Source organism: Urocitellus parryii, chromosome 15, assembly GCF_045843805.1.
Source record: "Urocitellus parryii isolate mUroPar1 chromosome 15, mUroPar1.hap1, whole genome shotgun sequence".
NCBI lineage: Eukaryota > Metazoa > Chordata > Mammalia > Rodentia > Sciuridae > Urocitellus > Urocitellus parryii.
Window position 1 is genome coordinate 18080966 of NC_135545.1, and position 23019 is coordinate 18103984.

Here is a 23019-nt window from a genome sequence, read left to right on the forward strand (position 1 = left end):
TACATAGGGCCACCCTGTCTTGGCCTTCAAATATGCTGTGGTCACTGACCAGTGGTAGGAGTGCCCCACCATCCTCCATCCCGGTCCTTGGGCCCCTTGTCATCCATTGCTGACGCAGCTGAACAAGGTACCTCCATGCCCTGCTCCTAGGCAATGTCATGGCTTCTCAGGTGGCCGGTGCAGCTGGGCTGCCCTCTTTCCCCTTAGCTTCCCCGATGTACTCGTTCCCCAAGCTGGAGTTCCCATTATGGCTGCACACTGACCTGTCCCTGGCCACATCTGGGCAGGCCTTGGCCCTGCCACGGGGAGTGGTGGGAGCCTCACGCAGGAGTCCTCTGCCACATCTACCAAGGAGTGCAAGCAACTGTGCATAGACTGACCCAGCTGCCCAGAGAGATCTGTGCTCTGAGCTGTACTAATGGGAACTCACTTAAGCCCGGGTCATCCCTGCCACAGGGCATGCCAGTACTGACTGGCCATAGTCTGCTCAGCCAGGTCAGTCACTGGATGGGATGTTCTGGTTCTGGCTACTGTTGTCAGGAGCCCAACTCAGCCTTCTGGAAGAAAAGCCACTTTCCTCTCTGAGCCTCAGTTCACCCATCTGCAAGTGGCGATGGCACACGCATCTCAGGGCTACGCACAGTGGCTGAAGGGGTGTGTGAGGAACCTTCAGGGGCACCTGACCAGCAAGTCCAGGTATGGGAGCCTGCAGAGATTGAGGCCCAGAGTGAACCTAGAGGTTACCACCACCCACCTGGCCATGAACAGAGCCTCAGTGTCCATCTTGTTGACCTGTCTGGCCACACTACTCCAGAGTCTCTGTGACTTAAAGGTCACGCTGGACCCTAGGAACTGGGGCCAGGGCCTACTCTGCAGGCTTTGCTGCCCTGCCTCTAGGCAGTGGCCAGGCTGTGCCATGCCCAGGGCTGGGAAGGTGAGAGCAGAGCTCAGTTACCCTCCCAGAGGCAGTGTCCCCAACAGGGCCCTCCCTTATCTGTCTCTGTTTCCTCCTCTGACCCTACACTGCTCACCTTGGTGTTGGAGAGCAAAGGAGACACAGAAGGGTATCAGGCACAGGTGTGAGGCAGAGGGATTTGGGGAGAGGAGTGGCTCCCCAGACTTGGTTCAGCAAGAGACCATGGAAGGAGAGATAGCCACCCTCTCCCTGGGCCATGACTGAACCAGATAGCCCCAAGGAGACCACCTGTGCTCTTCAGACTCTTGTCTTCTGAGAACTTTTCTAATGATCTTTGACTCTGTGGCCCATTCTGGCTGGGTCAGGAGGATAGAACACAGGAACCCAGACCCAGGGCAGAGGCAGAAGCCAAGGCCAAGGCCAAGGCCAGCCATATCAGCAGGGTCCCTCTGTCGTGGGGGCATCTCTAACTAACTAGAAGGCTTTGTGCCAGAGTCAGGTAGCCATGAGTTTTTCTGCTCCATGAGTTCAGCACATGTCAGAGGAGGAGGCTGCTTCTCTACTCCTCACCATCTGACCCAACTGGGGTCTGAGAGGCCAGTCCGATCGGTAATGTTGTGGAGCCAAGGCCAGGGTGCTGTGTACATCAGACCTGCACACCTCCCAGGTGTTGGAGTCTCAGCCCTCTTGGGCAGTGCATGGCACCTGTGTCTCCTGGTGCAGCTGTAGACAGGAGGGATTGGAGGAAGCCCACGAATGTTCGTGCCAAGCCCAAATTGGTGATTTTGTTTTTCTAGTGCTAACTTTGAAATGTAGCCAGTAGAATAATTATGAGTTTATTATAGTCAATTTATTATGCAGCATTTAGAACAACATGTTTTGTTGATTACTGCTACTGCCAGATTGCTGGCGGCATTTATAATCCATTGTTTTATTGAAATTGATCTGCTGAGTGCCTACTGCATTTGGTAAATAATAAATCACTCTATTATCCCAAAATAAAAGCTATGGTACTTCATCATAAGGTATCAAACCACAATATAAGCCTAGTGGTTTTCCCAAAGGCAGGTAGGGCTTGAGGTTGATGAAGCCCATTCCCCATCTCCTCGTCCTCACAGTAATAGGATCTGGAGCTGGGCTCAGGCCACCATGAGCCATTGTGGGGTCACAGTCCTCACACACTCAAGGGCCTGTTCATTGGACATGCTGGTTCATACTTGAGGTCAAGTTCATCAGCCAAGAACTGAGAAAAGCCTATTTCTTGCCCTGGGCCCCTCCCTGTTCCAAAGCTAGATCCTGGTTTGCATGCCTCCAAGGGGAGGAACAGGAGCATGGATTGCCTTCCTGTCCCTAGGACCCCCACTCAAGTTGGTTCAGAGCCAGTAGGCCTTGTGCAAGGCCTGTGGCCATGGAGCTTCTTGGAGTTTTCCTCTTGGCTCCCAAAACCCTCTTCAGCTGTGTGCCTGGGGTTCCCCCATGAACCCCATGAGCAGATTGCTGTCCTAGAAGAGCTATCAAGCCCTTTTGATTTTCCTTTTTAAGGCAAGCAGGCCAGCCTTCTAGAACAGGCTTACAGAAGCGTGGCAAGCAGCCTTGCTAGTGAATGCTTTCAGTGTGTTCACACAAAGGTTGGTGTCTAACAGGGTCCCTGGAGGCCCTTTGGAAGTGTCCAGAAGGCCCCTGCCCACTCATCTAGCCCTAGCAGGTAGGTGTGAGCACAGTCATGCTCAGGACTTATCGCCCAACCCAGTCATCTTCTAAGCCCTCGTGCTCTTCCCCGTCCTCCCCTAGCCAGCCTGGGCAGTGGACACCAGGGAGCACTGCTGTGTCTCAGTCCACTGGGAAGCAGGGCCTTGGAACTGGGCCACTCTTTTGCAGGACTCCCAGTCTGAGCCTTGCAGCTCCCTGCCTCTCCTGTCCCCTAAGCAGGCTCACCCCACAGAATAGGTAGGGAGAAGGCCAGGATGTGCCTCCAGTGGGCTCTGACTTGGAAAGTAGCTGGGACACCCCTCCTCATCTGCCATCTCCTACCTTTCCCATCACCAGATAAGGCAGCAGGGCTGAGGACTATAGCCGCTCTCTGAACCTTATAGGGTTCAGGCCCAAGGACGCCCCAGACCTGGATTGCCCAACTAAAGTCAGAATGTAACTGGTGGGTGTGAGTCAGACCTTCCTGTACTGGCCAGAAGAGGGCAGTGTTGTCTCAGGCTGGGCCTCTCCCCCACTGGGTAGTGGTCTTCTGTGTTGCTGAGGGGGCATGGGAGGTGGGCCTGCAGCCCAGCGGGGGAGGAGAGGTCTGTCTCTAACCTCCATGCTTAGCAGCTTGCCAGTTTCCTTTCCTCCTTCCTTGCCATGGCCTAGGGCCTCATCTGTCTCCCTGCCATGCAAATAGCTAGGCTGAAGCCCTAGCTGCCCTACAGAGGGGGGGACACCACTCGTAGTCACCAAAGCACAGAGAAATAAGGGCTACCAATTTCATACCAGGACAGTGCCTGAAGGCACCCTGAACTGTGAGTCACATATGGCTGGCATGTGCTGCTGCTTTCATTGCCAGGGTCACATCCCCAAGCAAGGGTGGCACCAGAGCCCTCCTCTGCATGACTGTCTTCACCACAGAGGTGCCAAACCCTCCGCCCCGCAGGCTGGGAACGCCTACTCACCCCAGGCTTTAGCAGCCTCTTGGTATCTCTTAGGCCTTGCAGGCTGGGGTAGGACAGTTCTGCCACCCCCGTTGTCTGTCTGGCACTGTGACCCCCTGAGGGTGCTCTTCCCTTGCTGGCGAAGGGGCTGGGGTGAGGGGAGCCTCCATGCCCCATTGTTCCTGGTGCCTGGTGCTTTGGTGGGCTTTAGAGTAAGAGTGTCACTTCAGGGCCTGTTTCCTGATGCCAGGCTCAACTGAGACCCTCCCCCACCTTGCTGCTTCCTCAGAGGGACACTTGATTGTCACTAGGGACCCCTATCCTGAGCATTTAGAGGTCTTAAGGACATGCCCAGTCCTTGGAGCAGTACAGGTCTGGTCAGACATCTATCCAGAGATGAGTTGGCCATGGCCTTCGACACCCCATCTCAGAAGTACCCTGACTCACTTGTAGGCAGCTGTGCCCTGATGGCAGGCAGACACCCTCTCATGTGTTTTCTTTCCGTTCTGTTTGGTTCGTCAGTGCTTCTAGGCGGCACCCACTCAGTTGATGTCAAGACCTACAGTTTGAAGGGCCCTGGTCTAGACAGCCCGGGTGCTCACAGACATCACAAGACACTGGTCGCCAAAAAAGTGAAATAAAGCATGTGCTGTGCGCATGACATTGACTGCCTGCCTGCCTCCCCTCACCCACAGCTGCACTGCCCTGCTGCCCAGCCCTTGGCCCACAATACTTTAGGGACAGCAGGCAAGCTGCAGCATGGTGCTCTTCCCGGGGCCTCCACCTGACACTGGTCTTCTGCATCCCGCCCTGACATCCGTAAAATGGCAGTGTTGATTCTCTCCAGACTTGGGAGGCCCCAGCGCATGGTTGCTCTCGTCAGTGAATGCACCAGGGACTGCTGGCTCTGGGGCTTGGGGACAGGAAGCTGCTGTTGGCGTGGGCTGCTTGCGTGAGCACTGTTCCTGTCTGCCCAGGCCCCGTAGGAACAGCTGTCCCAAAGCTGGGTAAAGTGGGACGGACATGCCCAGAAAGGCCCTGGGGAGAGGTTCACCTGGCGTGTCAGCCCATGGCCCTAGGGAGCCTCTGGCACCCCAAAGGATGACCTTTGCCCCTGTTGGCCACAGCTGGAGGCTGGCACTGCACAGAAAGTGTGACTGGGAACTGGGAGCAGGCGACCGGCCTGTGCCCCAGGGAGGCCAGCACTCACCACTCTGTCGTCAGGGTCAGCCCACTGCAGCAGACACATGGAAAAGAGACCCAGTTGCCTTCCTTTTTCTCTCCCATTGAGTTTCTAGGGGGAATTGAGAGCTTACTCCAGCTCCAAACCTCACAGCCTGACCTGGGATGCAGTCCCATTTTAAAGGTGGGAAAACTGAGGTCTTGGGGTCTGCCCTGTCCCTAAGGTCCTGCACACACACGTGTGTAAGATGTCAGTCTTCAGAGAAAAGCAGCTAAGAGCTGTGCCACACACTCAGAGATGAAGGTGAAGCTCCATGCTGCAGAGTGGCTCTTGCTGAATGTTGCAGCACTTCCCTCAGACGCCTTCTGCCTGCGGGCTGGCCAGGCCCTGCGGGGTGGGGTCTGGAGAGGGACCCAGGAGGGTCTGGGTGGGCCAATGGTGGCAGGTAGCCCAGGCCTGGAGCTGCCCAGGAAGAGCCAGCGGAAGACAGAACCTCTCATCGCAGCCAGAAGCGCAGCTATAGGAACACATGTGGGGAAGGAGACGCCAGCGTATTTCTGGGAGATGTGTAATCTCTCCCCAGATGTCTCAGATTATTACACAGATTCACTGGGCCAATGATAGTAGTGTCCCTGGTGGGTGTCCCCAGGCAGCCGGGAAGGAGGCATCCTGCGTTCTCAATTAAGCCAAGTATGAGCAAATTCCATTGTCATTTTGCATTCAGAGTATGGATGAAGTGAACAGAGGAGTTGGAAGGAGATGATTTATAAAAGAGATGGCTTTTATCCCTGGATTCCAGAATGGCTTGAATCTGAATCGCTTAGCATGTAGAAACTCTGAGGGAGATTAAAAAAAAAAAAAAAAAAAAAGCAGAAAAAGATAGGGAACTGAGAACACAAAAATAGACTCTAGCCCCGTGCCCGAGTACTGCTGGGCAGGATGGAGCTGGCTGGCGGGTGTATACTTCCTTTTCCAGAAAGTGGATGATTTAAAACAAAAAAATACAGTTGAAGTCTTCTAGAAGCTGGAAGATAAAGCCAGGCTGGCTGAAGAAATCCAAGAGCCTTCCATCCCACGCTCTTTCTCTTTTATTGAAGAGGGCTGGGAAGACTTGGTTCAGAGTCTGGTTTGCCCTGAAGAGTCTTATTTTTTTACTGTTCTAGATGATTCCAGTATTTGGTGTGTTCTTGTGGGCTTCCTGATTTTTTACATAGTTCAATTTCTGTTTTTCTTTTAGATCAACACAGTCCAATAGAACTTTTTGCCCCAGAGGGCTGCTGCAGGTCACCCTCTGATGTGGCACTCCCAGGAATCTGTGTCCCCCACACTCCTGGCTCTGTCCTGTCTGCCCAGTCCATTCTTGGATATTCTAAACCAACAAACCGCAAACCATTTTCCTCTGTTGACTCCAGGGAGCCCAAATGAAAACACTTGCTTTCCCCAGGCAAAACTAGGCCGGGGCCCCATGCAGCTCCATCCCCACTGCTGCCTGAACGCTGGCCCCAGGAGGACTCAAACCTGCAGCAACTGTCGTGGTCCCATTTTAAAGGTGGGAAAACTGAACTCTTAAAGTCTGAACCCTGGAGCCAGGAGAAGAGAGCTCATTGCAGGGCTGGGCACTGAGTTTCGACTCAGGGCTTTTTGTACCAGTGTTAATAGGCTCAATTTCCCTACAGTTGAGGGCTGAGATGTGCCCCACCCTCCAGGTCATCTCTGAGGGAAGTGTGCCCCACGCAGGAGTAATCCTACAGGCAACTGTTGGCCCCTACTGTCTTTGCATCTGCAGCCTCCTGGGGAGGCGCCTGGGTGTGTCTGCTCCAGCGTCTCTGGTTCCTTGCAAGACAGCCTCAAGTGAGGCCCAGGTCCCCCTAGGTCTGCTCCACGCAGGGTTCCCCCTGAGACTTTGACCCAACCCCAAGTTCTCTGTCATGCGAGTGGGGGCTCTGCTGTACCCCCTGAGAGTCACCTGAGTTGTTACCTGGGCTTCCTGCACTGTTGACTCTATTTATGGTGTTTTGCAATCAGAAAAGGCAGGAGATTCAAACGTGCCCATCTGAGGACTTTGGACTCCAGCAAAGCATCCGGGGATCCTGTACATTCAGGCTTTTCCTTTAAATCTGCTTCTGTAGGGTGGCAGTCCCTTGCTTCACACATGAGCCCAGGGTCCCCCGCTCTGTTCTCTCCCACCCAAAGACCAGCACACAGGCAGCTTCTGGAATGTTTGTGGTTACCACTACAGTTGGATTTGGGTGAGAGGCCCTTGTAAAGGAAGCCACAGCGGTGCCCCACGCTCCAATTTGCCAGGATTTGTGCTGCTGTAGATGGACCCCCACAGGAATCCCAGAATGGAGCCAGACACCGAGCAGAACTGGACTTGGCCAGGGCAAGAGGGCAGCTCCCACCTTCTCAGCTGGCCTGCCCCTATGGTCACCTGGCCTTGAACACATGGGCAAGAAACCAAGCCAGGGGCTAGATCTATGTTCCTCAGCCAGTTTCATGAGGATCGTTGTGACTCTGCCGTGACCTCAAGAAGGAGCTAATGGCCTCCACTGTTGCCAGCAGCTTCTAAAGCTGAGGTGGGATGGGGAGAAGGAGGTGAACCATCTGTGTACCCCTTTGCTTCTACCCAGGCTCCTCCTGGCCCACTGGGTGACCCCATACCATGGGGGCCCTTCTGGACCCTCCTGGAAGTCAGACCTGGACCCAGCGTGTGCAGACATGTTCTGTCTGGCTCTTGGTCACAGGGTGAGCAGGGCAGGATTCTCATCGGCCCTCCCCATGGCCCTTTATGTAGCAGGGGCTGTCCCTGCTCCTTCCAGGCCCTGCTGTGTCAGGGGCCCCAACATGATGTCCAGTAGGGCAGCTCCACTGCATCCTCCTGATTGATGGAGCAGATCTGGCCATCTGTCACACTACTGCCCCCTGGCTCCTGGGCCTCTCCTGTCTTCCCCTATTGTGTGCCCTCCCTGTGCCCTGCTCAGCCACCTGGGGATGCCTGGGTCGCAGGCAGCAGCCATGTCCATTCAGCCCCAGGAAAGCCCTGCTGGATATGAGGCCATCCTCTTGACATTCCCTTCCTACCCGTCCCTCAGGCCCTGGCAGGACCAATCTGTCACACCTCAGTGGGGAGGATAGTGTTGGACACCATCCTCTGGGCAGGGGATCCCTGAGCTGGAGCACAGCCAGAGGTACCAGCCGTCTGCCAAGTGTTCACCCAGATGCACATTTAGGGAAGCAGGTGACATGGCCCCACGTCGCATTCTCTTGTAGACAGTGTGTCCTGTGTCCATCCCCAGGCTCCTTCCTTCTCCCTTCCCTGCTGAGTAAAGGGCAGACCTAGGGGATCTGTTGACATGTTCATATGGAGTCAGGTGGCAGGTAGGGGCCTGGGGACGTGTCTGTCTGTCTCAGTTCTCCAAGTGAGTCCCCACAGGGGCTAGGCTGTGGAGGGAAGCCCCACTCTCCTCGGCCTGCCCTGCTGAGGCTGAGCCCTGTGCCACTCTCTTTGCTGGGGATAGAGGTCTGGGTTCCTCTGCTACTCATGCTCTTCCGGGGAACGCCAGGTTGGAGCTGCCTACGCTGGTCACCTTCTCAAGGTGGGGTGGTCACAATACCCTACTGCATCCGGGCCAAAGGAAGCCATCCTTGAGTCCCGTACATGGGAAGGGAGCAAGGAGGCACCCTGAGTGCCCGCTCACCTCCCACCCTCCTCTCCCTGCAGCCTGTTCGACATGGGAGGTGAGTATTACTGCTTCGCCTCGGACATCACCTGCTCCTTTCCAGCCAATGGCAAGTTCACCGAGGACCAGAAGGCCATCTACGAGGCGGTGCTGCGGAGCTGCCGTGCTGTCATGAGCACTATGAAGCCAGGTGAGGGGAGGGGGAGTGGGGCCAGCTGAGGAGGACCCTGTGGCATGGGGAGGGGGCAGCTTTGTGACAGGCACCTGCATCTACCCCTCCACACGTGACCAGTCAGACTCTGATGAGTCAGTCTTCAGGCCACGCCAGGAAACAGAACTGACCACCAATCAGGAAGAAGGCTGTAGTCTGGGAGCTCAGCCCAAAGTCACCCCATGTCCCAACTGGCCACCTCTTCTGCACATCCCTCCGCCCACACTGGTCATCAGAATGTCAGCATGTCCCGTGCCTTGTCCCAAAGCAGAGTCCACTTGAGGGAGAGTTGGCCAGGCTTGGACACTGGCATCTGGGTGGACACTGGAACAGGTTCCAGGTCCACTCAGCAGCTCTGTGACCTTGGACAGAAAGCTCTTCCCCTGGGTGACTGTTCCCTATCGGTACTTGGGGAGGCAGCAGCTCTCGAGGATCGGGCTGAGCCATGGGAAACACCTTCAAGCATCTGCCTGGCTCATGTTCAGGCTCTGTAGAGGTCACGGTCACTCTGTGATGAGGGTGAGTCTAGGCCCACGCCTGCCACTCTCTCCCCACAGCCAGCCTTGGCCAGCATGTTGTGATCCTGCTCCTGCCTGGCCCCCAGTTTTCCATGTGTGTCCCCCACCCCCGGGCAGCTTCCAGAGGCCTCACTGCTCTGCCTCCTGATGTCCATATATGGCAGTCTTGGCCCACTGAGGTGGTCCTCTGGAGGGGAGAAAGTGTCCCCCCAAGCAAGACTGCCTTTCTGACGTCCCTTCCAGGCCCATTGGGTCCTCCCATTCTCCCTGTTTCAGTTGTCAGCCACGTTCCCTCCAGTGAGCCCCGGGCGTCCTTAGTTCCGAGATGGGTAGGCTCAGCACATACCTGGTCAAGTGCCAGCTCCAGTGTTTGGCTGTTTCTCCTCAGGAAGAGACCCTTTTCCAGCAGTGACCAGGGAACCCTGACTTGTCACCTTTGCCTGGATAGGATAATTTACAGATGTGCCATAATCTTGCTTCAGATCCTCCTGGGCTTCAGAGAAGCCCATCCTGCAGGCCTTTGATTCCTTACAGCCCAATCAAGGTACCATGAGCCAGTTATCCCCCAGGCTGAGCCCTCTTGGGGACATGTGACTGCTGGCCACCACTGGCCATGCCTAATGATCTGTTTGGCTGCAGCCTATCCTGCAGTAAGGATGGGCTTTCCCTGCCTCTCTTCCAATCTGACCTGGTGACTCGCCTACACTGCCCAAGGCACAGCTCTCCCACCAGGACACTGACTTCTGCATCTTTGGTTGTAAGCAACAGAATGGCGTTGGGTGCCGTCACCAACCCATAGAGGTAGGGAGAGGAGGTGTGAGTGGGGCCAGAGCTGGGGCAGCTCAGAGGTGCAGGACCTACTGGGCCAGTGTGGGAGTGAGCTCCTGGGGGTGCACCAGCTGGCTGCAGAGGCTCCCGCCACTTGTTTTTGTTGTTGTTGTTGTTGTTTTAATGGTACCAGGGATTGAATCCAGGGGTGCGTAACCACTGAGCCACATGCCCAGCTCTTTTTTTAATTTTGAGACAGGGTCTCACTAAGTTGCTGAGGCTGGCTTTGAACCCGAAGTCCTCCTGAGCTGCTCAGCCACTTTCTTCATGGGGTTGAAGGCAGAGAGCACCTGGTGTTTCGGGTCATAGACGCCCCAGCCCCTGCTTCCTCCAGCGCTCACTCACCACCTCCTTCCCCTGCTGTGCAGGCCCCAGGCCTCCGGGGTAGGGGGAGCTCAGACTCTTCTACAAGCCACATGAGGGTCACTGCAGCAAGAGAGCCAGCACAGTGGAGCACCAGAGCGAGGCTCCGGGGTCTAGAAATGAGCCCCAGGCCCAGAGACCCGCGCTCACTCCAGCTCGGCTGCCTGCTGGCTGTGTGCCTTGCTCCCATCCTTCAGCCTCCTCATGCCCCAAATGGCTTCCATAGTCCCCCTCCTTGTCTCAAAGCAGAATCCGCTCCAGGGTGGGCTCAGCCAGCTCCAGACACTGGCATCAGCCCTCTAGTTAAGGGCCAGCAGAGAGCTGGCTGCAGCCCAGTGTCTCCTCCGGGTTCCGGGGATGGTGAACAGAGGCTTTGGGACCCTCTGGGGCCCTGGCCGTGACAGGCCTGAAATTAGACTTGGAGTTCCTAAACGGGGGGCTGTGGTAGTCAGATTTGTACCCCTCCATGGAGCTTTGGTTTTAAAAAGAAGAAAAAGATTGCGAGCTCTAGAACTGTAAGAGCCCCAGGATGTGGCCTCTCACGGACCCAGAGCTTGCTGGCTCAGCATCTGGCTGAACAGTCCCCTGCGGCCCCCTGGCCCATTGCTGGGAAGACACAGCCATGATCACGGGGCCAAGGGCTGTTTGGGAAGCGACATCAGCAGCAGTCATTGTCAAAGGAGGCATGTTGTGAGCAGGCCTTTCTGGATGGCCCCCGGTCCATCTCCAAAAGACCCAACCAGAGCTTAGGGAGCCAGGGGAGGGGGGGATTCGGGGGGCACCTCCAGGCCCCAGCCCTACAAGCCCCTAAAAGAAGACCAATATGGAAAGGTAAAGTCTACAGACGAGGTAGCAGAGTAGAACAAAGTTGGGGAGGATGCATCGTGTCCCTTTTTAATTTGACTTTGAAACCATGGGACACGTTGTCCTTTGCCTGTGGAGTCATCACCACAGGGATACGTCTCCCGTCTTCACACCACAGATGAGCATTTTTCCTCAGTCTTGAATACACCAATCATTTCAAGTGATCAGGGTTTCAGATGGCAGGTGGTTTGGGCTGGGGAGGGTGGGGTGTGGTGTCTTCTCCCACTGTCTGTAAGCACAGGCCCTCTCCAGGAAGCCATGGAGGGCCTTCCAGTGAGTGTAGCCTCTGCTCACGCTGACTCATGGGGCAGCTCAGGTCTAGCCAGGGATGCCCGGAGCCACTAGGCCAGTTCACCTGAACTGGTCCCTGCAGACCGTGAGAGGCACACTCTTGCTCACCCAAGGTCCACTCTTTCTTACACCCCAACTTGCCCCCCAGCACAGACCTGGTCAGGGAGCCTACGCTGAGGCTTCCAAGGATCCCTTGTATGAGAGAGTGGGACAGAGGCCCCAGCACTACCCTGTATGCATTTTAACCACCCATACTGCCAGATTGTGACACACCAAGGCTCCCAAGGGCAGAGCTGGGCCCCATCTGGGTCACATGGTATAGGCCCAGCACTGGGGCATTGGAAGTCCTGTGCCCACAGAGCCGCTTCCCAGGTAGAGGCAGATGGTTTCTCCACAGCGTCGGGGCAGCTATGGCCAGGTTGGACCCCTGTCTGTCCCAGTGGGAATGCCCCCGGGTTGTGGGTTGAGCTCCTAGGCCAAGACAAACACCCCACTGAGACTGCCCGACTGCTTCCTGTGACCTTCCAGGGAAGAGTAAATAAAGACAAGCAGGAAGTCACACAGTGATGCCCAGAGGAGAGGCAGAAATTAATAATCACACAGAGACCCTGGTGGATAGAGCCCCCAGGGAATTGAGGAATGCAGTCCTTGGCCCTCCATCCCGGGGCAAAGGGGGGGGAGGCAAAGCATTCCTCATGGCCACTCAGAACAAGGAAAGGAGGGCTGAACTCAGGCAGGCAGGGAGCCCTGGTGGGCAGGAGGGTGGGCTGGACAGACTGACGGCTCCAGCACCTGGGAGAATTCCATCTTCATGAGGCTGTGAACCAGCTTTGGCTTCTGGTGGCCGGAATCCAAGTCCACTGTGGCTTTGGGGTTAGGGCAAGAGGCCCGCCATTGCACACAGCCTGGTCTCCGTGGCACCAGGAAGCCTAGCCATAGAGAGGGCTCAAAAAGGAAAGGTGCTACTGGAGAGGGGTGGGCCGAGCCCACGGGGGTGCCCGGAGTCAGAGGTCAGAGCTAGCATGGCTGTAAGGCTGCCCTGGAGCTGATAGTACATCCTGGTCCTGCAGAGCCCCAGGCTCTCCAGCCGCTGGGTGGCCTGACACTGAGGCCTCCGCACTCCACCAGCAAGCACCCTTCCTCACCCTGCCCGTGCGTCTCCCTGGGCTTGCATCCCCTGCCCTAGGCAGGGGGCCCTCCCTCCTGTGCTCTCACATGAGCCCCCACCCCGTAGCCTCCACTCACGACACCCCGTCATAGGAAGTGCCCTCATCCTAGAATGGACCTGAAGGTAAGGGAGGAACATAGTTGCAGGGGTGACCAGCTAGCTGGGGGAGGGACAACATGTGGACTCTGTGGACCTTTCCTGGTGTTTTGCCTCCCTCCCAGGTGGGCAGGGGCAGAACCAAGTGTCTGGACTTCCCATCGGCCTCGCCCTTACAGATCGGGAGGAATATGAGGGTCAGGCAGACAGGTACAAGGTGCCAGTCACCCTAGCCATGCTGCTCTCTGTGGCAGAAGCCAGGTCAGAGAGGGCTGTATGGTGCCCTGTGTCCTCCCTTCCTGCTGGCGGCAGGATGCTGGGCAAGCTTCCTGCCTTTGTGTCCTCCCTTGGGGTGCTTCGGCAGGGTGTAGGGGAAGACCCCGGGGAGTGCACAGCAAGGCGCCTATAGTGTGGGCAGGCTTACTTCTTGCCCTTGTGCAGGGTGAGTGGGTCCCTGAGACAGGCAGGGTGGGCCGGGCCGCAGGCCCTCAGCCTCATGCCAACTTGGCTTGCCCCAAAGCTCCCAGTAGCCCTCGGTTCTGCCCTGGGTCTGAGCCCTGGGCCTTCCCTCCTGCACCCCCAGGCCCTGGCTTGCACGTCATCTATCCCCCGAGGGCCATTGTCCACAAATGAAGCGAGCTCTTTGTCTGGAAGTGACTCAGGATGCAGCCCAGGGGCCTTCTACTGCCTTCTCAGCTGGGCTTAAGCCTGGGAGCCTGGGCTTCATACTCTGGGCAGGAAGTCTCACAGCTCTGAGGAGCTGAGGAGCCAGCCTGGGCCCCGGCCCAGCAGGCCTTCAGGAGAGAGTGTGCCTGAGGGGACCAGGTGGGCACAGAGGACTAGGCAGCAACCTGGGGCTGCCCATACACATCCTGGGGCCTGGGCCCTGGGAGCTCTTGTTTCTTTGAGCCCAACAATTTCATGAGGCAGATGGTGTGGCACTAACCATGCAACTACCCTGGCCAGGCTGCGTGTGTGTACACAGAGTGGGCCACAGGATCACAGCACTGGCTACGAGAGGGCCAGGAGGGAGACCAGCGCTCCTTATATTCACCACACATGTGCCACATGCCAGGCATCGAGCAGAGTCCAAGCCCCACACTCTGTGGACACAGAGGCCCAAACCAGGCCCACACTGTGCCCTTGTGCTATGCTGTAGTAGAGGGGCTGTGGCAGCAAGGAAGGGGCAGTTAGAGAGGGCTTCCTGGAGGAAGTGCCTCAACAAGAGGCCCAGTATGAGGAGGACTGGGTGCTTGGAGGCCATGGTCCCATCCAAGAAGAACAGGTGGAAAGCACAGGAAGTATCAGCTCTCAGAACCATGGTCAGAATCATGGCTCTCAGAACTTTGGTCTGACTGCTGCCCTGGTCTGGCTGCTACACCCAGGAGTGGGTGAGGGATGAGGCTGGAGTCAGAGGCCAGCCAAGGAACCTGGGCTTTGTTCTCTGTTTGCCCCACATTTCTGAGCAGTTTGCAGGATATGACTGGGGTGAAAAGTGGGCAGGGCCCTGGGAGAGACAGGGCGCAGCCTCAGGAGATGTTTCAGGGAAGCCAGGACAAGATTTGGTGCTGGCTAGAGGTGGAGGGGAGAGTTGGGCTACCTACACCTTCTCTGCAATGTGGCCTCCCCAGAGTGGGCAGGTATGGGGTCCAGGATGCCTTCTGGCTCAGAACAGTGGGCTCTAGGTGCCACAGATTGCTGAGGTGGGAGGAGTCCAGGAGTCAGGGTAGGCCTTGGCCTCAGGGAGGCTCTCTAGTCTGTGCCCACCCTCAAGCCTAGCTCAAGGACGCTAACCTTCACACACTTCGGGGGCCCTGCCCCAGTACTGGGTGTCGTAACCACCATCCGGGCCAGACACTGGGCCAAGTCGCTGGAGGTTGAATCACTGTCACAACCCTAACCACACACAGGCAGGAACTTCCCACTCACAGCCAAGAGAGCCGCGCACAGGCCTTTCCCCAGGGTACACAGGCAAGGGGCCCTGGAGGCGCCACTGAGCTGCCTGAGCCACACAGCCAGGCAGGCCCTGGGCAAGGGGCCACCATAGGGTATGCTTTATACCTGATTCCACCTTCTGCTGAGGCCGGACCTAGCCTGCAGCCCCCCTGTTGAAATGAGTCAAGTTGGAAGGGAGACTGCATTTCCTGGGGATGCCCTTTGGTGACTGGAGAAGGTCCCCATCTAAGAAAGCATCTCAGAGAGCCGGATAGGAGCTGAGTTTGCAGAGCTGTTGGGGACTTGTAGCACCTCAGGCGCACTCGCTCTGCCAGGCCGTGGAGACGAGAGAAGCAAGTAAGACTATCTATCTACCGGAAGGTGCTGGGAAGAGTGTCTGGGGAGGGTCTTCAGGGAGGCCATGGCTTTCTGGCTGAGGTCCCAAGGATGCAGTGGCACAGGTCATGGCCCAGAGTCTGACATGGAAAGGCTCCATATGCTTCTGGAGCAGAAAGGTGGCCCAGCCTCTGGAGAGTCCTGCGGAGGAAGCCCAGGGTGGGCTGGGGTGGGATTGTTGGGCCTGGCCATGGGCATCTTAGGGAAGAGCAGTAGCTAGAAGAGAGGAAGGCGTAGCCCTGGAGCACAGTGACCAGCAGGGTTGAAATCAGTCTCTGGTTGGTTATAAGCCACCTATCAATAGTGGCTCATGTCCATAGCTTCCCGTAGACATCAGACGGTAGCCGTCTTTTAAAGGCCAGCATTGTGACTCCTTGACAGAGGCAGCAACAGAGACTCAGAAGTGGGGGAGCTTGCCCAGGTTACACAGCCGGTGACAAGCTGAGCTGGAATTCTAGTTACTCGGTTGGTCCCCATTTCAGGAAGGCTGACCATCAGAGAAAGCTCGCCACCCTGGCTCCACCCATAGGAGCACAGGAGCCAAGGTGCCGTGTGGGCCTGAGACTCCTCTATAAATGAGCCAGTAATGGCCAGGGGCACCCCAAGCCTGCCCAGTAGCCAGATTCCAGACCTAGGAAGACTGCGCCCACCCCAGCACCTTGCTGGCTCTGGTAGGTAGATGGGGCTGGGCTGGAAACTAGACTCCGAAGAGTGTATTCTTCTGTCTCCAGGTCTCCACCCCCTGCAGCCTTGGGCCACGGCCTGTGAACGTGTTTGAGCCACTCCATGACCCCAGCTGTGGGGTGTCCGTCTCTGTCAGGGAAGTGGCCCAAACCTGAAGGGCTGGTGCCCAGTGAGTGTTGAGGGGTGGTGACCTGTCCCTGGGTAGGCCCCCATTTCTCTTCATCCCATTGAGTCCTGAGCCTCATGGCCCAGTGCTTGTCAATTCAGGATCCAGCAAAGCCCCTCTCGGTGTGGGATCCCCAGCCCTCCCCTCTTGCATCAGAGGTCACCAAGGTCAGGGCCATATGTGAGGACAGGTCTAGCTCTGAGCCAAGGCAGGACATGGTGGGGAGGGCCTCTGGAGCCAAGGTCGCCCTTGGCTCCAGTGCCAGAGCACTACAGTGACCTGGGCCCTCACCGGGCTTGCTTGGCATGTCCTGGGCCACTGGCCTCAGCCAGCACGTGGCCGTCTACCCTCATGAGGTCAGGGCAGGAAGCTTTGCTGGCCTGGGATCCTTGTCTGGTGCTCAGGACGGGTCCAGAAATGGGCTGGAAGCCCCTCCGGGAGGTACAGGAAGATTCCCAGAGCTCAGGCAGACCCTGATGCTGGCCCAGTCTGACAGCAGCTCTCCAAGTGACCTATGTTGCAGCTCCCAAAGGCCCCTTGGCCCCACAGAGCTTGTGTGGCCCCCAGGACTCTGCTTACAAGGCTCTCTACAGTGATCCTGGGCCTGGGAATGGGGTGAAGATGTGTTTGATTAGCAGCCTGGGTTTGCACGCCCAGGCTTCCAGGGAGATGGCTCCAGTGCTAGAGCAGGCCAGGCCCAGATCCCTGCCACTAGTGCTGAGAGAGCTGCTCCTTCACCCAGACACCTCTGCTCCCTGCAGTGCCTCTGAGGGTACCCTGGCCTTTCAGGATATACAGGGACACCCACTACCACCACCAAGCCTCCGGCCTCCCCTTGCCCCACAGCAGCAAAACTTAGGCCTGAACTTCCGAGGTAGCCTTCGGGCCTGAGCCACCCACATCTGCCCCTGGAGAGACATGTGCTTTTCTTCTGGTGCCCAGGGATCTTGCTGGGCTCCCCAGCCCCAGAAACACTCTAGGCAGGGGTGGGCACTGCATGGGCTGGAGTACACCTGGCCTGGGGCCCTGGCCATGGGTGACAGAAGTGTACCCGTGAGGCAGAATAGGGAGGCAGAGCATCTGGAGGTCCAGGCTTTGACTGGAAAAGGCCAGTACAGAAGGCCACCTAGGCTACATTGCCCTTGGTCCCTGGAGTGACACTTGGGTCCTTCACTCCAGGTGGTCTTACCCAGCCTGTGTGAGGGCTTTGTGTCTCCCTATCCCTTGCCCTGTGAAGCCCTGACTCACTACAGCCTCTCTTTGGGTCACAGGTGTCTGGTGGCCTGACATGCACCGTCTGGCTGACCGCATTCACCTGGAGGAGCTGGTGCGCATCGGGATTCTGCAGGGCAGCGTGGATGCCATGGTCGAGGTCCATCTGGGCGCCGTGTTCATGCCTCACGGGCTCGGCCACCTCCTGGGCCTTGACGTGCACGATGTGGGAGGCTACCCTGAGGTCAGTGTGGACATGTTGTCCCAGTTGGCCTGCTTGTGGGCTGTCACTGAGCCTGGCTGTCTTTGGTGCAGAGGGGGTTCTGAGAGACAGGAGAGGTGGGGCTCCCTGGGGATACAGAGGGGAAGAGATGGGGGATTGGGGCCCTGGTTAAGGCAGGGGTGGATTCCTCGTCCAGTGGCTGTGACCACAGGACCTAGGCATGGAGTTGTGTGCCTCTATATGCTGGGCCTTGGGACAAGTATCCTCTGCCCAGAGGGTGGTAGGTAGTAGGTATATAGTGCATGGGACAATGGGCCCGAAGCCAGGTCTTAGTGACAGACCTGCACTGATTCCTTCGCCTCTGACTTCATTCACCTACCTCACCCCTCACAAGCCCAGCGGCAGAGCCCTTGCCCCTGTTCGCTGGCTGGCATGCCCTCTGCCTCCCAGGCCCCTGGGCCAGCACACCTGTGGCCCTGGAGCTTGCCTATCCCCAGTCACTTTTTGGACCTCTGACAGGGCAGAAAGGCTTGTTGGGGGTCATCTCCAGACAACTTCCCCTCCTCCTCTTACCACCCAGCCCTCACAGGACCACCCAGAGGGTGCTTGAGGGCCCACAGGAGGCCCTACCAGGCAGGTGGCTACAGCCCCTTTGGGCCCCTGTGGGCGGGGTGAGCGTCCCTGCCCCTGGCCTGGCGCCCACTGCGCAGGGGGCTGATTATGCAATCGGTGCACGCCCTGGGGCCCACCAGCCAGTTAGCCAAGAGTAGGCTTGGCCTCTTGGCTGCAGGGTATTTTGAAAGCACTAAGAATGATTTGAGGGGGGAGTGGAATTGCTCAAGAGAAGCATTATTATTCAATTATTTTTTCCTCAAGTGTAAACAGTTAAATTTGGAGAAACAAAATCAGTTTTAATTTCCTAATTTCTATCCTTCCCATTGTGTGCAGGGAGCCAAGAGCAGGGCCTTCCAGACATTGTTAGCTGAGGTTCGTTATTCATTAGTCGCCAAAGCACTTTTTTTCCACCAAAGAAAATTGGCAGCAAACTGTTTTCATCTTTTCCAGTAAGCAGCCCTTTGTGCTCACAGAGTCTATTCTTCTGACAGATAAACACTGTGGAAAAAATATGGCTTTTCCTATAAAAGTCATTTATTTTATTTCAGGCCTACAGACACATCTGGGTCTTCTCTGCTCAGAGCCCAGTAAAAGTTGGGGCTTCGTCAAGCCCTCCGCCCAGGCAGAGGCAGTTATGGGCACAGCATGGGCACCCCCAGCTAGGCTGGTGTCCTGGGCCAGGGGAGGCCCGTGATCTCTCCATCACGGGCCTGTGCCCACTCCACCCAGCCCTTCATGCTCTCTGCCCAGCCGTTGGGCTGGTCTCCCAAGCATATCCCGGGCCTGTGCCCTGTTTCTGGTGGGCCCCTGAGAAGCGTTTCCTGTGCTCAGTGGGCTGGGGTGGGCATACTCCCCAAGCCCCCTAGGATCCCTTCCCTTCTCCCCCACCTCAGTTGGAGTGATGGGTCTGAAACTCTCTGGGAGGAGAGAAGTGGATCTCCATGCATAGGCAACCTGTCTCCCCCTGCAAGCCTAGGGGTCCACAGGGAGGGAGGGTGGCCTGGAGAAAGAGGCATGTCTTTGTCTGGGCTTGGCCAAATCCCCAGCTTTGAAAGCCCTGGAGTGGGGAGAAGGAGACAGGCACTAAGGGTGTAGCATGAAGGAAAGGGGCAGGGAGGGGATGCCAAGGGGCAGGCGTAGCTTTGGGTGGTAGGAGCAGGAAGATTCTGGAGTAGAGACCCAGGATCCCCAGCCCTGGAAAGCCGCTTCTGGGCAGGAGACAGGCCCTTCCCCTTGCGACAAGCACCTCTCACCTGAGCAGTCCAAGCAGGACCGTCCAGCTAAGGAGCACCCTGTCTCCCGGCATTCCCTGTCCTCCTGCTTATCTTCCAGCTCAGTGGCCCAGAGGCAGTTTTGTGGGGCTGGGGACCACATCAGCCAGCATCTGTGCCAGGGATCGTGCCTTGACGTCCCTTCACTGTGTCCATCCTGGCCTGCTCCCACCAGGTTAGGGTGGCTGTCCCCACCCTGGCAGGATTACAGTCACAGCCTTCCCTGCTGTGCCCAGCCTTGGAGGCTGAGCCAGCCTGTTTCTGGTTACCTTACATGAACCACTAATTGAAGTCTGATGTTCTTGGCCCCCAAACAGTCAGAAATGACAGCTCCATCTCCAGCAGCGGGCTTCCTGAGGAGAGCCACAAGTGGGGCAGGGCAAACTCAGCTCCTGACAGAGAGCTTGCTTGCTGCCCACTCACTCAGAGGCCTTGACCGCAGGCCAGATGGGTGCCCCAAGGGCCTGGGGAGGGCAAGAACATTCCTGCAAGTGTCCTGGGCACCACTTGCCCTCAGTCCAAGCTGAGGCCCTCTTGGCTATGCCTGTGTGGATGGACAGGCCCTGGTTGGGTGTGCACTGAGAGAGGCAGGACAGCAGACTCTGGCTTCTGCAGGGAACAGCGATCCCTGGTCATTTCTGGTTCCAGGACTGGAGGCCATGTCCCAGCGCCTTACTGCAGGGCCCAGAGAGCTTCTCTGGGGATTGCACCACCAGGCCCTGTGCAGGCAGATATTTATCCACCATTGCTGATGCTGGCGGGCCCATCCTGAAGACAGCGCCTGTCCTGCTTCCTGAGTGGTCATGTGGAAAACCTGGGGCTGGGCCTTGGGTAGCTGGGACCTGCACTTTTGAGACCAGTTTCCACTTGAGCTGCTGGAAGGAAAGATGCAGCTGTGGAAGGCTCCGCAGCCTCCTTAAGAGCTTCTCTGGCTTCCCTGGTTTGGCGTCTGCCATCCCCTAGCCTGGAGAGGGGCCTGAGTGAGGGCAGCTGGACACCCAGGCAGTCTTGCAGGCCCACGTGGGCAGCTTGCCCTGGATATGTGCCCATCAGTGTCCACAGGGTTCCCGAAGGCAGTTCTGAGAGTGACTAGGGGCCAGAGACACTCATGCAAAGTGAGGGTCTTTGGGGATGACCCAGCAGAGCAAGGGTGAGCCTGAGCTGGGGACCCGTTGTCAGACAGCCCATGAGGCTGGAGTGTCTCCCAGTGAGGCAGTGGCCCCAGTGGCCGGCGCTGGGGCTGTCAGCTGGGTCCTCCCACCATCCCTCTCCCCACAGGGTGTGGAGCGCATTGACGAGCCAGGCCTGCGGAGCCTGCGCACCGCACGGCACCTGGAACCAGGCATGGTGCTTACTGTGGAACCGGGCATCTACTTCATCGACCACCTCCTGGACCAGGCCCTTGCTGACCCAGCCCAGGCCTGCTTCTTTAACCGCGAGGTCCTACAGCGCTTTCGGGGTTTTGGCGGGGTGAGTGCCTGTGAGCCCAGTCTTGTTCTCAGAATGCCCACTCTCCCACTGCTGCTGCTCATCAGAACAGAGGCCCTAGTGGAGGAGAGACAGTCTTCACTTCCTCACTTGAGGAGGGCCTGGCCTGCCCCTTCACATGGCCTGGTAGCAGACATGTGCCTCATTCCTCAGAAGGAAGACAGGCTCTGCCCACCCCAGAGATTCCCATTTACCACAAGGTCACATAAGCAAATGACCATGGGAGGCACCTTCCTCTAGTGGGTAGTCCACAGAGGCTTTGCAACTAGTATCTTCTGGAGAGTAGTGATCATTCCTAAATGTGTTAATCAGCCTTCTGTCACTGTGACAAAATACCTGAGATAAATCAACTTAAAGGAGGAAAGATTTTACTCCAGTTCTGAGGATGGAACCCAGGGTCGCACACATGCTAGGCAAGTGCTCTACCACTGAGCCACATCCCATCCAAAAAAGGTTGTTTTGGCTCGTAGTTTCAGAGCGTCCCTGGTTACTTGGCCCCAGTGCTTTGGGCCTGAGGTGAGGTAAAACACAGCTGCTTATCTCATGGTGGCCAGGAAGTAGAAAAAGAGAGGGAGGAAGGAGCTGGGGCCACAGTAGCCTTCAATGGTAGCACACCTCCAATGACCTGCTTCTTCCAGCTAGACCCACCTCCTAAAGTTTTTACCACCTCCCCAAAACCAAGTAAGCTATGAATCCTTAAGTGGATTAATTCGTTCATGAGGTCAGAACCCTCTTGATCCTGTCACTTCCCCAAGGGCCCCTATCTGACACTGCTGCATGGGGACCAGGCATTCAGTGAATGAGCCTTAAGATCCAAACAATAAAGGCTGCTCCCAGACAGCAGGGATCAGGCTGGAGCAGGTCAGACCTGTTCGCGTGGCACGTGAGGCCAGCTCAGTCATAATGGGCGTCTGTTGGTCTGACCCAGGTCCGTATTGAGGAGGATGTGGTGGTGACAGAGAGCGGCATGGAACTGCTGACCTGTGTGCCCCGGACCGTGGAAGAAATCGAAGCGTGCATGGCAGGGTCTGACAAGGCCTTTACGCCCTTCTCTGGCCCAAAGTAGAGCCAGCCAGAATGTGCAATGAGACTGGGCTGGCCTTGTAAGCTCTCTCCGGGCCGGACACAGCCTGGTGATTGGCCCTCCAACAGCAAGAATGGTGCTCAGGAATCAGATCCTAGCGTTGACACTTGATCATACCAAATAATCCTGTTTACAAGGAGCTTTTTAACCTTCTGCAAGAGCACACCCTTAATTTCTCATGTATTTTGCTTAAATGACAGTGACTTAAAATGCTGATTGAAGAGAATCTTATTCTTTAGTAGCAACTAAAATGTGTCTTGCTGCTGTTTGTATTCCTGTTCTCAAGAAAGATGCATTTCCAGTGTTTTCTCCCAAATCAATGTGCAGGATGAAATTTATAATAAAATGTTTCCTAAAATGGTCCTTTGTTCATGGTTCCCTCTTCATTTTTTTCTTTTTGGATACCGGGGATTGAACTCAGGGCCACTGGACCAGTGAGCCACATCCCCAGCCCTATTTTGTATTTTATTTAGAAACAGGGACTCCCTGCATTGCAATTTCTCACTAAATTGCTGAGGCTGGCTTTGAACTCATGATCCTCCTGCCTTTTCATCCTTTGTGGATGAGCTCGGGGAATCAGGACCCTAAAAAGATGGTTCATCTAGTGTCTCAGGAATCAATTCACAAGAAAATGGTGCTGATGGCACAGGCCCTGTTCCCCCTGTTCTGCATCAGACTAGCCTGAGAGAGCAAGGGCAGAGTCCTCCCCCACGGCCTGCTTTGAGCCCCGGGGACTCTGCTGGGCTTCAGTATCACCCTGTCACCTTTGCTGCTAGACTTCCCAAGCCTCACAGGTCATCAGAATCACCGGGGTACTTGGAAATGAGAATCTCCAGAGATTATGCCCAAGGAGCAGTGTAAACAAGCCCTCCTAGACACTCCAGACACACAAGTTTGTACCACACTGATGTCACCCCATCAGTCCCAGTGCAGCCAGAGGCTTGGGGCTGGGTAGATGTTGAACCAGCCCTGTAGAAAGATCCCAGGCACTCAGGACAGATTGGTGGAGTTATTCTATACTTTATCTTTGCACAAGTTAAAAGGTTAACCTAAGTCTTTTAAATATAGTTATTGCCTCAAAGTTAGATTTCTGAAAGGGACAGAATTATATAGCACTTGAAATGTAGTTATTTAAAATTTGAGACTTACAGGGATCCTGCATCCATGATTTTCTTCATGTAAAACCAG

The 23019-nt window shown here is 56.4% G+C and overlaps 1 protein-coding gene across 1 annotated transcript in view; it reads left to right on the top strand.

Moving 5' to 3' along the window:
• Window positions 1-22174, top strand: part of Pepd (peptidase D) — a 115764-nt gene extending 93590 nt beyond the window's left edge. The window contains exons 12-15 of the mRNA XM_026391272.2: window positions 8460-8608; window positions 17210-17394; window positions 20538-20729; window positions 21676-22174. Of these exons, the coding sequence (XP_026247057.2) occupies window positions 8460-8608; window positions 17210-17394; window positions 20538-20729; window positions 21676-21813 (664 nt within the window). The 3' untranslated portion in view covers window positions 21814-22174. The remainder of the gene's footprint in view (window positions 1-8459; window positions 8609-17209; window positions 17395-20537; window positions 20730-21675) is intronic.
• Window positions 22175-23019: the final 845 nt, after the last annotated feature.